The 13452-nt window shown below is 45.2% G+C and overlaps 1 protein-coding gene across 1 annotated transcript in view; it reads right to left on the reverse strand.

Moving 5' to 3' along the window:
• Positions 1 to 1165: 1165 nt before the first annotated feature.
• LOC144767887 (uncharacterized) overlaps positions 1166 to 13452 on the reverse strand; it is an 82357-nt gene continuing 70070 nt past the window's right edge. The window contains exons 8-10 of the mRNA XM_078651238.1: positions 12893 to 12967; positions 7780 to 7878; positions 1166 to 2466 (exon numbers count right to left, since the gene is read on the reverse strand). Of these exons, the coding sequence (XP_078507364.1) occupies positions 1847 to 2466; positions 7780 to 7878; positions 12893 to 12967 (794 nt within the window). The 3' untranslated portion in view covers positions 1166 to 1846. The remainder of the gene's footprint in view (positions 2467 to 7779; positions 7879 to 12892; positions 12968 to 13452) is intronic.

Consider the following 13452-nt stretch of genomic DNA (forward strand, 5'->3'; position numbering starts at 1 on the left):
AGGGAGCAACGAGATACGGGTGGTAGTTCTGGGATCGGCAGAGGGTTTCTTGAGGAGAGGTCTGACTTCTGCGTGTTTGCATGCATTGAGAAAGGTGGCAATGATGACACGGATGTCAGAGCTGTAGCAACTGTACAGATGTGCAAACTGTGGCGATGGACCAGATCTCAAAGCTGTGGGGACTGCATTACACCTGAACTATGGTGACTGTACTGATGTCTGAGCTGTGGCCACAGTACAGTAGCCCAAATTGTGGGGCCTGTACTGTTGACTTCTCTTCTGTATGAACCTATGCTGTTTGTTTGTAATGTGCTGAATAAAATGCTGTGGTGTTAGCTGACGGAACAGTACCAGTAATGAGATAGTGCTCGAGGTACAGAACCCCTCCACTGATTGCTCCCATTAAACAGCTGTGCAACAGCGGCATGGAGACTAACATCATTCAGCTGATCGATAACTCATCAGCACAAGTCATGGGCCTTCCCTACGTGACATAGAGTAGTCTGTTACAGCTCCAATTACTCACTTTGATAGTGGAGCTCTTCTAGGGACACTGATCCAAGTAAATAATATGCCCCAGGCCTGCAAATGAAACGTTAGCCCACTATGGTACTTTTCAAGTTCGGGAAACATCCTTAACGACGCAACTTTTACAACGCAGTGCCTTTACAACGCAGGTTTTTCAACGCAAGTCGTTACAACAAATTGCGCTGGGGAGCACTCTAGGATAGGTAATAGTTTAATTTACTATCCAACACCTTCCCTACTATCCACGGGGACTGGAGTTGGAATAGTAAATTAAACTATTCACTATCCAACACCCCCCAACGCAAATCGTTGTAACGACTTGCGTTGGAAAACCTGCGTTGTAAAAGCATGCATTGTAACAACGTACATCCTTCAAGTTCTCACCTATGTGAGGCACACAGGGCCCTCGGTATGTAAGGTAATCGTACTATGGAAGCGCGTTCATTGCATCACATGCTCATTTCTAAATGGTTTGGATGGCTCAGACTTCAGGACATGTGTTAGAAATGCAAGGCACACATTTAAACCAACTCGGCCCTTCACCCTCCCCAAGTTGCCAAACTGAATACAGTTTCACTAGGTAACTGTGACACCTGTTATTTACAGCAGTACAATGGCACAAACTGGTACCCAGTGCTACACAAGATACAATTTATTATTTCCTATTACAGAAGTTAATTCTGAAGTGTTTAACCAATCTTTGAAAAACATTTATGATTGCAATCCTAGGGGTAATGGTAGAGAACTGCACTATCCAGGTCATGTGTCTACCCTGGAAGTTACAAGGCCTCAACACATACAAACAACGCTAATAGAATGTCCATCAAAGAGAAAACGCATCAGCTCATTTACGTCCTGTAGACGGTGTGTGCGCGGGCTTGCGTTCAGCAGTGTAAGTCCATCTGCCAGAGGTAGAGATTATTGAGATGAGGAGACAGAGGATGCTTGTGGAACAGCAGTAGACAAGGACAGGGACAACACAGTCCCTTCTGACCTGTGCACAAGGAAGGAAGCAGCTAGCTCAGAGCAGGGACTGTGACGCCGGCTTCGGAGACATCCTTAGCAAAGAGGCTCTGGCTCATAACCGTGATCTCAAGATCCTTCAAGCCTTCCGGTATAACTAGAGTCTGCATCATGCCACTTGAAGGCCTTAGATGACTGGAACTACTTGGTGTTTCCAGACTAGGTTCAATTTGTGCAGATGTGTATTGGGAAGAAGGGACCTCTTTCCTGTGTGAAGATACGTTGGTTTTGTCACGTGATGTGAAATAAGAAGTTCTTTGTGGTCAGCTGAGTAACTACCACATGTGGACATGTCTCAAAGTGGTGCTGGTTTGAACTTTGCCAGGTGAGTCCTTTGGTGCTTCTTGAGGTTTCCTTTGAAAGTGAACCTCTTCTTGCATTCCACACATTGGTACGGTCTCTCCCCGGTGTGCGTCCTCTGGTGCCCAATCAGATGATGCCTCAGGCTGAAGCGGTTCCCACACAACGTACAATGATAGGGCCTCTCTCCTGAATGTGTCCTCTGGTGTCGTGTAAGCTCGGTCTTTGTTTTGAAGGATTTCACACACTCAGTACATGAATATCGTCTCACATTGAGCTGTGGATTGATCTTTGGATTTTGATGAGATGTGAGAAGACTTTCATTCCACAAACTGCTCCCCAAATCCATGCACCCCTCAGATCTCTGCAGGATGGAGGCTCCCGGGTGGTGTTTGAAATGTTCTGGCGGAGGCTGGCCACCATCATACAGATTCGTTCTCCTTCCCAGGTCGCTTTTACTTCCTGGCCACAAACGAGTCACAGAGTTTGTTGCCTTCTCGCAGCCTTTGAGACCCATCCTTTTTCCTGTCCCCATCACATCTTCGCTTTCGGTCGCTTTCTCAGAGCCGGCTAGACAGTAACCAGTTGCTCTTCTGTTGTTGCCACTTTCTTCCCCTGTAGGATTGACAAAAAGATACATCTTTAGTTTTCTGCTTATTTATTTATTTTTATTTATAAAGTTTTATATAGCGCGAACAAGATCCCGAGGGATATCAGAGCGCAAAAAATGGCTTAAGATTCTTCCAGAGTAATAGGTGCGGCTGTGCAGAGGGGCCTCAAGTCTCTGACCCAACAGGGACAGAGAAACAAATCATTGTCTTGAGTTGCTGTTTTATGCCCCCAATGTGTGCGAGAACCTGATCTTTGTACATGGAAAAATCTTACATTTTTACACCAGCGTAGAATAGATTGCTATGGAAGAGTCAACGACGAGCCTCCTTCTCTAGGCAATTACAATTTCAATGAAAATGGTGTCCTTTTAACGGTGAAGGTGTAATTGGGGAGAGGCAAAAGTGTGAACTCTGTAAAACTCTCCATATCCTACCAGTTTTAAATGGATATATTTGGCAGAATGAGGAGGCGTGAGAGGAGGCTAACAGCAGGAGAACCTCAAATTTTTCATTTGCTTCTTTTATTTTCCTCTATATTGTTTTAGCTTATTTGGGAACATGTGTTTGAAATGTGGAGATAAGACAGAATACTATTCAGAGTTAAGACAGAATAGAATAAAGTGCTCTATACTTGTAATCAAATGTTGGTCGGTTAGGCTTCCCCTTGCATTTCAATATTAAATACTGCAGTTTATCGTGCATGAATATAACAATATTTAACCCAGCCTTTCGTCTGTCTGGTGTCAAAACAACCAAGTAACCCTCTGTGTTAACAGCATGTGTCATGTAAATATAAAAAAGATCTCTCTGTATCATTATCTTCACCACAGAGTTGCTTTTGATTTTTAGACAGCTGGTTATAAAGTGATTGAAAATAAGACCTTTTGTTTTGTATTGTCAACTACAAAGAGCAATAGTACATAGTCCCACAGAGGACTCGTCATCCTAGTTAAGACTCAGCATTCAGTGAATGCATCGCTTCCTGTAATATATTAACCTTTCTATCAACCTCGAGCCTGACTTTACTAATGCTTTTTGATATAATTAACTGCAGTGTTGTGAATCCACCACCGTGGAGCTCCACGTTAGCATCAAAAAGCGAAGCCAACATGTTTCTTCATTGTAGCATGACTGGCGCTCCGACAATCAAGCAAGATGGCGGGTCGCTACCCGAATTACTGACAGCATGGCAGGCCCATGCATTACAGTTTCAGTGCGCTTGCAAGTGTGCCTCTGTCATACAGGGTGCAGCGTCACAAAAGAGGCGATGAACCCTGTTGAATTCCAGCACCCCGTAGATCCTTCTGTAGCCTCAATAAAGAGACATGGTGCAATGGCAATGGACAGGCTGGATAAAGAAAGGTCTGGTATACATAGTGGCCCTCTCCTGCACGCCCTTCAGTACCACATGGCCGATTTATGTGGTTACAGCTAGTTAGCCATTGTTAACTAGCTGCCTTCGGTCCAGAGAGGCGAGTGATGTGTGTGCAGCCTGTTGTAGACGGATGCAGTTAGACACAGGGTGCGCCTCACCATGCAGTGGGCTCATGCCATCACAAAGGTAGGGGCTTTGTGTGCAGTCAGGAAGGTCTTTCAGTACACGATGCCCACAAAGGCCTGCCTCTGACCTCCCTAGTCACAGCCTTCACCAGCCCTCTGCAGACTGACAGGGCTCATTGCAGATGGCTGCACACCGGGTACCTGCCATCTACAGACAGAATCAAATGCACTGTGCACAGACTGTTGTGGCCCACTGCAGTCTGTTGCAGCTCTCCACTGCAGGCAGTGCACTATGCATCAGCCCTCACATAGGCCAGTGCTCTGTCCACAGCCTGCTATGTCGCATAACAAGCACCGAACTCCACTGGATACCATTCACTATGCATTAGCTCTCTCTTGTCAGAGTTTCATGCTGTGTGCGCGGCCGGAGCCAGTGTGGCTTCCAGAATGATACGACTAACCACTCGAGGCAGAGGACCTCTCGTCTGTTAAAGGGAACACTGAGACGAGAGCACCCCGACACAAAGACGCTTAAAGACAGCGGAAGAGCGTGTGCTCAAATCGAAGGCATTTTTGCAGTGTGATTCTAGCTTCAGAGCCACATGGATACATGCAGATATGGACGCGTTTTTTAACTTATTCATGGTAGATATCAGCAGTGCAACAGCCTCGCAGCGTTCATGACTACCGTAGTTGGACTGAAGCTGGTTCTGCAGTAAGCCAACAACACGGTCTAGTTTGATTTAACAGAAGTAAACCTGTGACATACCCTCAGCACCGTTGGTGCTCAATGTAAGGAAAATCATCAGATATTCAACCATTCAGAATCAAATATAGTGGTGCTTTAGGTACCACTCATCCAAGCCTATAAGAAACAGCAAGGCAGATATTTAGGGGGGCACTCCATGAAAAAGGCTCGCACTGCGCACACCAAGTATCTTTGACTGTAAGAACCACAGCACTCTGCTCTGCCACGAAGCGAAGCGAATATGAAAGCATTAGCCGATCCAATCCATGCTGGAAGACATATGAGCCAAGTCTATCCCAGCCCTAAAATATGGACCAGAAGTTTTTCTGGGGAAGCCAGGCCTCTGGCTTGATCATATTCTGTGGAAACCTTTTAGATTGCTTTTTAGGACTCCCAACTAGCACCAGTCAATTCCAAATTAGTTTGGAATTTTGCCTTTCAAAGCAAACTTCAGCTCTCAGGAAATGATTTAGGATTTTGGTCCTGAGTTAGAGCTTCAGAGTCAGGCATTTTAGGAGCCAAACTCTGGCAGGAACTACAATTGTATGCGTGTTCTAATAACAACCCATGGATTAAGACTCGTAACAGGGCACTTGTTAAAAAATAAATGATACGAATGACAATTAGATGCACCCTACTCGATGTTTAAACAACCCCAGCACAAAAATTCAAGCTCACTAGATTCAGTAATAATCTAGATAAATTTAAAGGGAGCCGGACCTTCCACTAAGCTTGTCGCAGGGGTCTTGGTGCATTGTAGGCGAGTGATAAGAATGGGTAATTATTTACCAGCTTGGACAATCCATCCGGTCCTTCGCATTTAAGGTTGTTCCCAACTACGCCCCTCATGATTCTGCTTCACTTACCAGTTCCTTACCATCCTTGCCTCCTTTTTATTCTCCCAAATTTAAGACCACAATGTTTTCATTTGTTTGTTCTGTTATCCAACTGGATTCATACTTACATATTCCTCAGTTTTTCTTTATTTCTTGTTACTCATATTTATCTAATTTATATTTGTACCTATCTGGTGCAACGACAAAGCGCCGCATCACCATTTCTAGTCATGGATTACATTGACAGATATGGATTAGAAAATGCTGATATTTATTCCGATACAGCCGTCAAGACCTTTTTATTTCTTTAACTCGCTGTATTTTTAGTTTCCCATCTTTTAGCTGTGTTATGTTGTTACCTTGTTTGCGCCAGGACGCTCCTTTGCTGGAGCAGCTGTGCGCGTAATAAATGCACTTAACATAACATAACATAACATTCTACTCTTCAAATATTACTCACTGTAACAATAAGGCATCATATCTATCATAAGAGCAGCCAGAAAATCTGTCAGAGAGGAAAAAGCCTGTGTGCTTCTGCAAGCCGATCGCAGAGAACTTAACTATGTCCATGTCACAATGTCTAGCGTCTTCAGCGTAGACTCTGTGTAAAGTGATGTGAAGATCATTCGAGGAGTCGCAGACCTCAGGGGAGGAGCAGGAGAGAGGGTGCATGGCGCGCCTCTACCGTGGCTGAGCAGAAGGTGCTTCAGGGGAACTCAAGAAGGGAAAGAAGACGAAGGCAGCTTGGCCAGCGGTGGAGGAAATCAAGAGCAGCAATGGGGGAGGGGGAAAGGGGTTGCGGGAGAATGGAGGGAGTGTGGTGGATGGTGGGGGTTGGCGAGCCAGGAAAACAAGCCAGCCAGCAGGCCCCACCCACCCTCAGTCTGAGCCGGTGCGCAGGAAATGGAACTAAAACAAGCACGTTTACATAAAATCTGAATCAAATAAAAATAAACTGAAATAGGGAGCATGCAAAATCAATGTAGATCGACTTGAATTAAAAAAATCTAAAATGATGATGGTTTACTGTATGATGGAGTATCCCTGTGATTAACTTATTTTTAGTTTCTGTATTAGAGGCAAGAGTGGCTTCTTTTATTTTCAGCTACTTTAGTGTTAATAATGCAAGCATGCTGCAGTCCGTGAATTTGCAAAGTTGCAGCAAATCTACATACAGGGCTCGAAGGAGGTGGGAAAGAGTAGTTTCACAGCAGGAAAGCCCTGTGGGACCCCGTGCGCCAAGAAACCTACATGTTTATAGGTGGTCATAACCTCCAGTCTTGTCCCACACAGGGAAAAGTTTGAAATTTACTCCTGTCAGAGCAGAAATAAAACTTTTTCTGGAGTGGGATAAAAGAGGGTGTAGGGAAAGTGAATTTGTATTTGCACAGTGGATTTTTTCATGAGAAAATTTATGTCTATATTTTCTCGTGCAAAAATGGAAAATACACAAGTTTGCTTGAAGTACAATTTCCAGGCTTACTTCTGCAACCCCTTGTGAGTGCCTGAAAGTCATACATCTGCATCAGTGTAAGAGCATATAGCTCTGGTTGCACTTTTGTGACCAATTTATTTCTTATGTTGCCCCCAGCAGTTTTATACCGATTCCCCAATATTAAACTTTTTTTAAATACTGTAATGTATCAAACATATTTTACTACAATGATGCCTCCAAGAAATAGCAAAGCATTTGCTTCAAAGTTCCAAATCGTTTGCGTACATTTAAAAGAAAAAATCCTCAATTTCGCTTTTATGCTTCTGCGTGTACATGCACAAAATCACAATCTGGGAGCATTCTAAGCAAACTGAACTTGTTCAATTCTGCAAACGTGCATACGTTTTTATATTGGAACCACTAACAGAATTGCAATCTGAGCTCACAGCAGTTCCTTAAAGCGCTCACCCCAATATTAAAGATGTTTACTTTAATGAATTATGTATGCACGCTTGACGAACTTACGCATATATGGAATCAAATATAACCCTAGCTGCATAAAATCCTCTTTCACACAACCATAGAGGGATTGGAAACTGGCAGCCAAAGGGTTTGTGCAGCAGGGGTTTGAGTCTACTTGTCCATGAACAAATTAAACATAATCCCTGGTGTCATGAGTAAGGAATTCCACACCCCTGCATTGTCCAAGTGCTGATGTGGCTGTTAATTAACGTATTGCAATACTTTTAATTAATGACACAATATACTATTAAAAATAAAACAAGTAAAGTTACTCGCCTGCGAGGCTGCCGACACTTGTAACCATCTTCCTGGCCGGATAGTCCACGCAGCACGTCTCTTCCTCTTCTTTTATGCAGAATGAAATGATCTCGTGTCCTAGAACATGAAAATAAAATCTATAGCATTACAGCAGGTTGAGATATATGTACTTTTCTGTGGGTGGTGGGGAAGGGGGCAGAGTTGCCTCACAGAGAACCATCTATACCCTCAAAACAAATGGGAGAGATAGTGATAAGTTTTATAGAGCGCTACTAAGAGCGGGGGTAACACTGGAGGCTTTATTGCCTTCTAACAGCCCCTTAGTGGTGCAAGAAGGAGGACGCACAGAGTGAAGAGAGCAGCAATGCTGTGAATAGCACTGCCAGGTGCCAGAAAGCACAGCAGGAAGATCTGGCCACCCTGTCAAGTTATTTAAAAAGCAACTTACCATCTGTATTATGTGTAACAATGCTATGCCTTGTGTGTGACCACATTTAATGTTATTCTTCTTTGAAAATAAAAAGATAAAAAAAAAAAAAGCAACCTACCAAAAAATAGTAGAGATCTTTCCAAAAAGCCAACAAACACACATTAAAACAAAAGACCAATCAAAATCAAAGCAGGTATGTGTGCGGCACCCATTGCCTAAAAGCAAAATCCGCACAAACACCAGAGCAGCTGTCATGTGCCGAAAAGAGATCATTTAGACCTAAAACCAATACATGCTCAGACGCGAGCACCGTTCACCACCACAAAAGCTGAAATTGAAAAGAATACAAGCCTAACTGAAGAAGAAATCACTCACCACCTAATTCCAAGATATGCTCAACACAGCCAGAGAAATTACTATGATCCCGGTGACAGACAAAGAAAAGCAAAGACACTCCGCGACATGCTGATAAGACCCCACTATCTGTAAGAGTGCAGAAGCGTCAGCATTCTGAGGAGCTGAGAAGGAGCGAAGAGGAGGTGTGTCCCATTTCAAAATTATGTATGTGGGACCCAACTAATATGGTTTCAACATTGCTTGTTCCCGTACCTGCTTCTACTGTCCACTTATAGTATGAGAAACATTGTACTCATCAAAACGCAGACCTATTACTAATACTACGCCAACTGCATCCTCTCAAACCCTAAAGAACTCCCAACAACTGCCTTGTGGTAAACGTCAACAACTCTCCACTGTGAGGAAATGTAACCAAAACATGAAAACCCAAGAAAGTCTAAGCAACCTGCAAAAATGCCTTCAGTGGCCCAGCTGGAGCACTTAAGAGCTTTGTTTACAACCAACTCCTTCTACAGCGCGAATCTACAGCCTGGCCCAAGCAGGATTACAAATAATGACGGAAACTGGATCGGCACTCGTCTCCAAATGCGCACATGTGAACTACGAGAAAACAACAATACAGGGATCCAGATGGTGTTTGCCCTACAGCAGGACTTGTCGCTAGAAACCACACGAAGCTGCTTACCAGACTGACCAGCACTGGGATCCAAGGATCTGCTTCAGCCTGAATCACCTCCTTCTTTAAATAAAGAACGAAAAAAGGTTCAAACGGCAGCGAGTTGCTGAGAGAATAGACCGATGACTGGGAGAGTCCTACAAGGGAAAGCCGTGCCACTTCCACTATTCAAAGCACACAACTCTCACACGGTTTGATTTGTTTGGTATGACTTGCTAGAACAAACCCGATGAGACTCAGATAATCTTCTGCGCACCTAGACACCAAAACACCTGGGATTCCAACCTACTCAACAGCCTACATGAGAATACTTGGATGAGCAAGAACCATCCCAGGCTCACTCCTTGTTTTTGGAATTTCTTTATTGCAAGTAAAAAGAAAAAAACAGGACAACACAACATCATAATGTGCAGAATCAAGGCACAATCAATCAGTATTACTCTCCCCGATATGCTCATGGCCCCCCTCCCTTGCACCAGCCAGCAATCATATTTCACAATAGTAGCAGCAACTGCTTGTATCGGAGTGTGAACATCAGCTCCCATAAGTCCAGGTGGAGCACGCAGCCCCCTCAATGGTCGCATGGTTTCCCCCAGACTTTAGTCCATTTAGTCCTGCAGCCCCTACTTTCATATAACACCCTCTCCGCTAGCACGCACCAGTCTAAGTCCAGCTTCCAATCACCCAGCTCCGGCGGCTGTTCAGCCTTCCAAGCAGGAGCAATATTACGTTTGGTCACCATTAACCACAAGGTCATCCAGGTCTGGTCCATGTGGGGAGGTCCGTTTCTTCCCATATGTTTAACAAACACCATTTTGGGCAAAGTTCCACGTTGCTGCCACAAACATTATTTAGACGAGTCACTACTGAATCCCAGTATGCCTGTATGGCAGCTGCAAATCATGTGGTAAAATGTACCTATTTGCCCACATTTCCAAAGACAGTGTGGTGTAGCTGCTCGCCCACCTTCACAAGGGTAGTACATGCATAATAGCACCTTTGGAGAACCTTCAATTGCACTAGACGAATCTATAGCGGATGGCTACCTCCTGCAGAGACGCCAGGGCCTTCGCCACTCGTCGTCTTCCAATCCGCCAAGGTCACGCTCCCAATGTTCCCTAAGGCTCACTAGGGTGTCAGGTGAGTTGTTAATGAACCTGCGATATGTGAGGGAGCACTGCTTTCTTGGGCATATAATCAGTCAGCAATCTATCCTCAAGTGGGGAAGATTCAAGGACTTCCTCTCCTCTTGGAAATGCCTGACATAGGGCGTGGTGGATTTGAAGGCACCGATAGGCCTCAGTGGGCGCCAGATGATAATCAGTCTGCAAATCCGTGAACGGGGCATCCCTGCCCCGCAGCCACAGGTCACCCACTCTTCTACTACAATGAGATCCCACTTACCGAAACCTGGTTGAGTACCCAGAGTACCCAGTTGCGCAGTGTAAAGAAAAGCATCACCCCAGCGGTTACGTCCCCTGAACGCACAGCAAAATATACAAAAATGGAGTAACCCAGTATTATTCAAATGTTGAGGAGCTGGTCAATTCCCAGTTTGAGTTTATTAAATCATCAATGTTATAGTTCTCCAATCATCAAGCATGAGAATACATGACATTCTATGTCATAACATCGATTAATCTTGAACAAATCGGGCTTGCGCAGTCCCAATGCATTTCGAGCAACGAAAGCCCTTCATCAGGGAACATTGCGCAGTGTCCCTTAGGGGCTGGAGTGAGCCTGACCCGCTAACCCAGGAGCGTAATGTGTCATGCCAAAGTGCAAGAGTAACTGCTGTGGAGCAGGGAAGGCTGTGGGGCGGTTCCCTCCATACTCAAGCTCACGCTTGACAAAACCAGCAGCCTCATTTCTGGCAGCCCGTTGATCCCCGACACCGAGGCATCTAGGATCCCTGAGGTGACAGACAAAAACCTCAACAAGAGTGTGGACTTTGACCTAACTGAAAGTGATGCGCCAATAAAAAGTTCACCATTTTACATTTCTCTCGCCGCTATGCCCTGAAATAATAAACGCCATAATTGACAATTTTCAGTCGAGGCTATTCCAATGCACATTTCAGAGGCCACTCTGCGTACGTTACAGGAACACTCCAAAGAGTTCAGGGCGCTTCCTCGGACTACTACTATGTCTCAGTCGCACGGCAGACATCTCCCCTGTCTCTGAACTCTACTCTGGCTACCATCGTCACAAACAGCCAAGTTAGAAACCATCTGCATCATTCAGAGTTTACCAGAGCATAAGCCCAAGGTCCAAATATGCCAACCGCCTGAAAACGTGTTACCCAACCACTCCCACTTAATAAATAAATAAAGGGAAGCTCATGGATCCAACTCCTCTAGTGGAAGTTTGCAACATGATCTTAACCCACCTCATCAATACTAGACAACCAACCCTTCGCGAAGAGTCTCGGGATCTGGCTGTTTATCTGGCTGTTTAAAGATGCTCATGAAATCTCAAGAGCAAAATACTCTGTGGAATACAAAAGGCCAACGCTCTCACAATCCTAAAGACACAATGAAGGTGCTCTCCCACTCCTCCTACAAAGTCTCTAGCCTCCCCTTGCACCTCACATTTCTTGTCTCCCCTTTTCTCTCTTCATCTAACATACCTTCAAGTCGCACATGTGTATGACCGAACCCAGTCTTCTCTCTCCCTATCTTCCCCTCCCTTGTGCCTCTCTCTTTCTCTTTCTGCTACCGTCTTTCACTTTCCTGTCTCTCCCTCTCCCTCTCCCCGTCGTTCTGTGTTTTCAAGTCTCTCATCCTCTCCATGCAGGTCTTTCTCTCCAGACTCTCGATCTCCGTTTGTCTTTTCCTCTACCTAGCCCTTTTTTCCATACGTCCTTTCTTCTGTTGCATATCTCACATCTTGACTCTTTGATCGGTTCTTTTGTTCTCTCGCTTTTGCTAATCCATCCCCACTCTAACGCCACCCTGATCTGCCCTTGCTCGGTTTCCCTCCCTTTTCTGCCTCACTCTTCTTCTCCGCTGTCTCTCCCTTTCTGTTCTGCCTGTCCCTTGCTCTCCACTGGCTCTTGATTCCTCTTCCATGTCCCTACCTTCACTCTGCCTTTCTCACACTCCTTCTTGAGTATCTTTGTCTCCTGATTTCTGTATGCCATTTCTCTAATCTTGTTCTTATATTTCATTCTTTCTCACTTCTTCTTCAATTTCTCTCTTTCTTTTGCCTGAATTTCTCTACATGTATCTTGTTCTCCAGTTTCCTTGTTCCTCTTGTGACTCTCTCTTCACTTTCATGATCTCTTTCTCTTGCAACGGTTTTCTGCTCTCTTACCCATCATTTCCTCTTCCTTGTCTCTCCCTTTTGGTTTTCTGTCTCTATATCTCTTCCTTATTGCACTCTGTCTCCAGAGCACGTCCTTCTTCTGTTGATCAGGAGCATGGCTACGGTTGTGGCGGGCAGTCACTGAGAGTGCACACCAGCATCAACTGCGTTGGAACGGTAGCCTGGCCCTTCGTGCAAGGGCTCTCTGGGCCCACGGCTGCCTACTGAGTGGCCCGTATGGTGCAGACCGACCCTTTTCCACACAAAGGGATGATCTGGTCCACTGCCAGTGTTCCACCATTTCCTGTCTGCCATCTACTAAATTCCTGAACTGAAAAGAACACGCGTCGTGTGCAGCTCACCTGAGATGGGGTCACTGCTGCTTCTTCGGGCTTTCTCACCAAGATGATCGTTGAAAACTGAAGCGGTCTCCTCATCTTTCCTCAAACAAATGTCAATAGTGAGTTATGAAGAAGACATTAAAAAAAGGAAAAAGACATTAAAAAAAGATAAGAGACAGCTCCAACCTTTGCAAAACTACAGTATGACAGAAATTTTGAGCTCTGGGATATAGTTGCATTACCATACTACAGACCACACTGTATTACAGCAGCATTACTATAGCGCTTTCTACACTATGTGTCGGGGAGCCAAGGCTCACCACCAGTCAACAATGGCTCCCTCTACCCCTTACCCCCTCTTTCCTCTCCCCTCCCTCCTCCATCCTTGACCCCCAACTCTACTCCCCCTCTCCCATCTCCCTCAACCCCTCTCTCATCCCCATCTCCCTACACTTCTCCCCCACTCCTTCACCTCTCAATACCCCAGTACCAACGTGATACCGCCGACTCCTGTATTACCCACCTCTTGGATGCTATACATCCCCCCCCCCTCTGTGTCCTCGCCCCCCATAATACCACTG

This window comes from Lissotriton helveticus, chromosome 7 (assembly GCF_964261635.1).
Source record: "Lissotriton helveticus chromosome 7, aLisHel1.1, whole genome shotgun sequence".
Taxonomy (NCBI): Eukaryota; Metazoa; Chordata; class Amphibia; order Caudata; family Salamandridae; genus Lissotriton; species Lissotriton helveticus.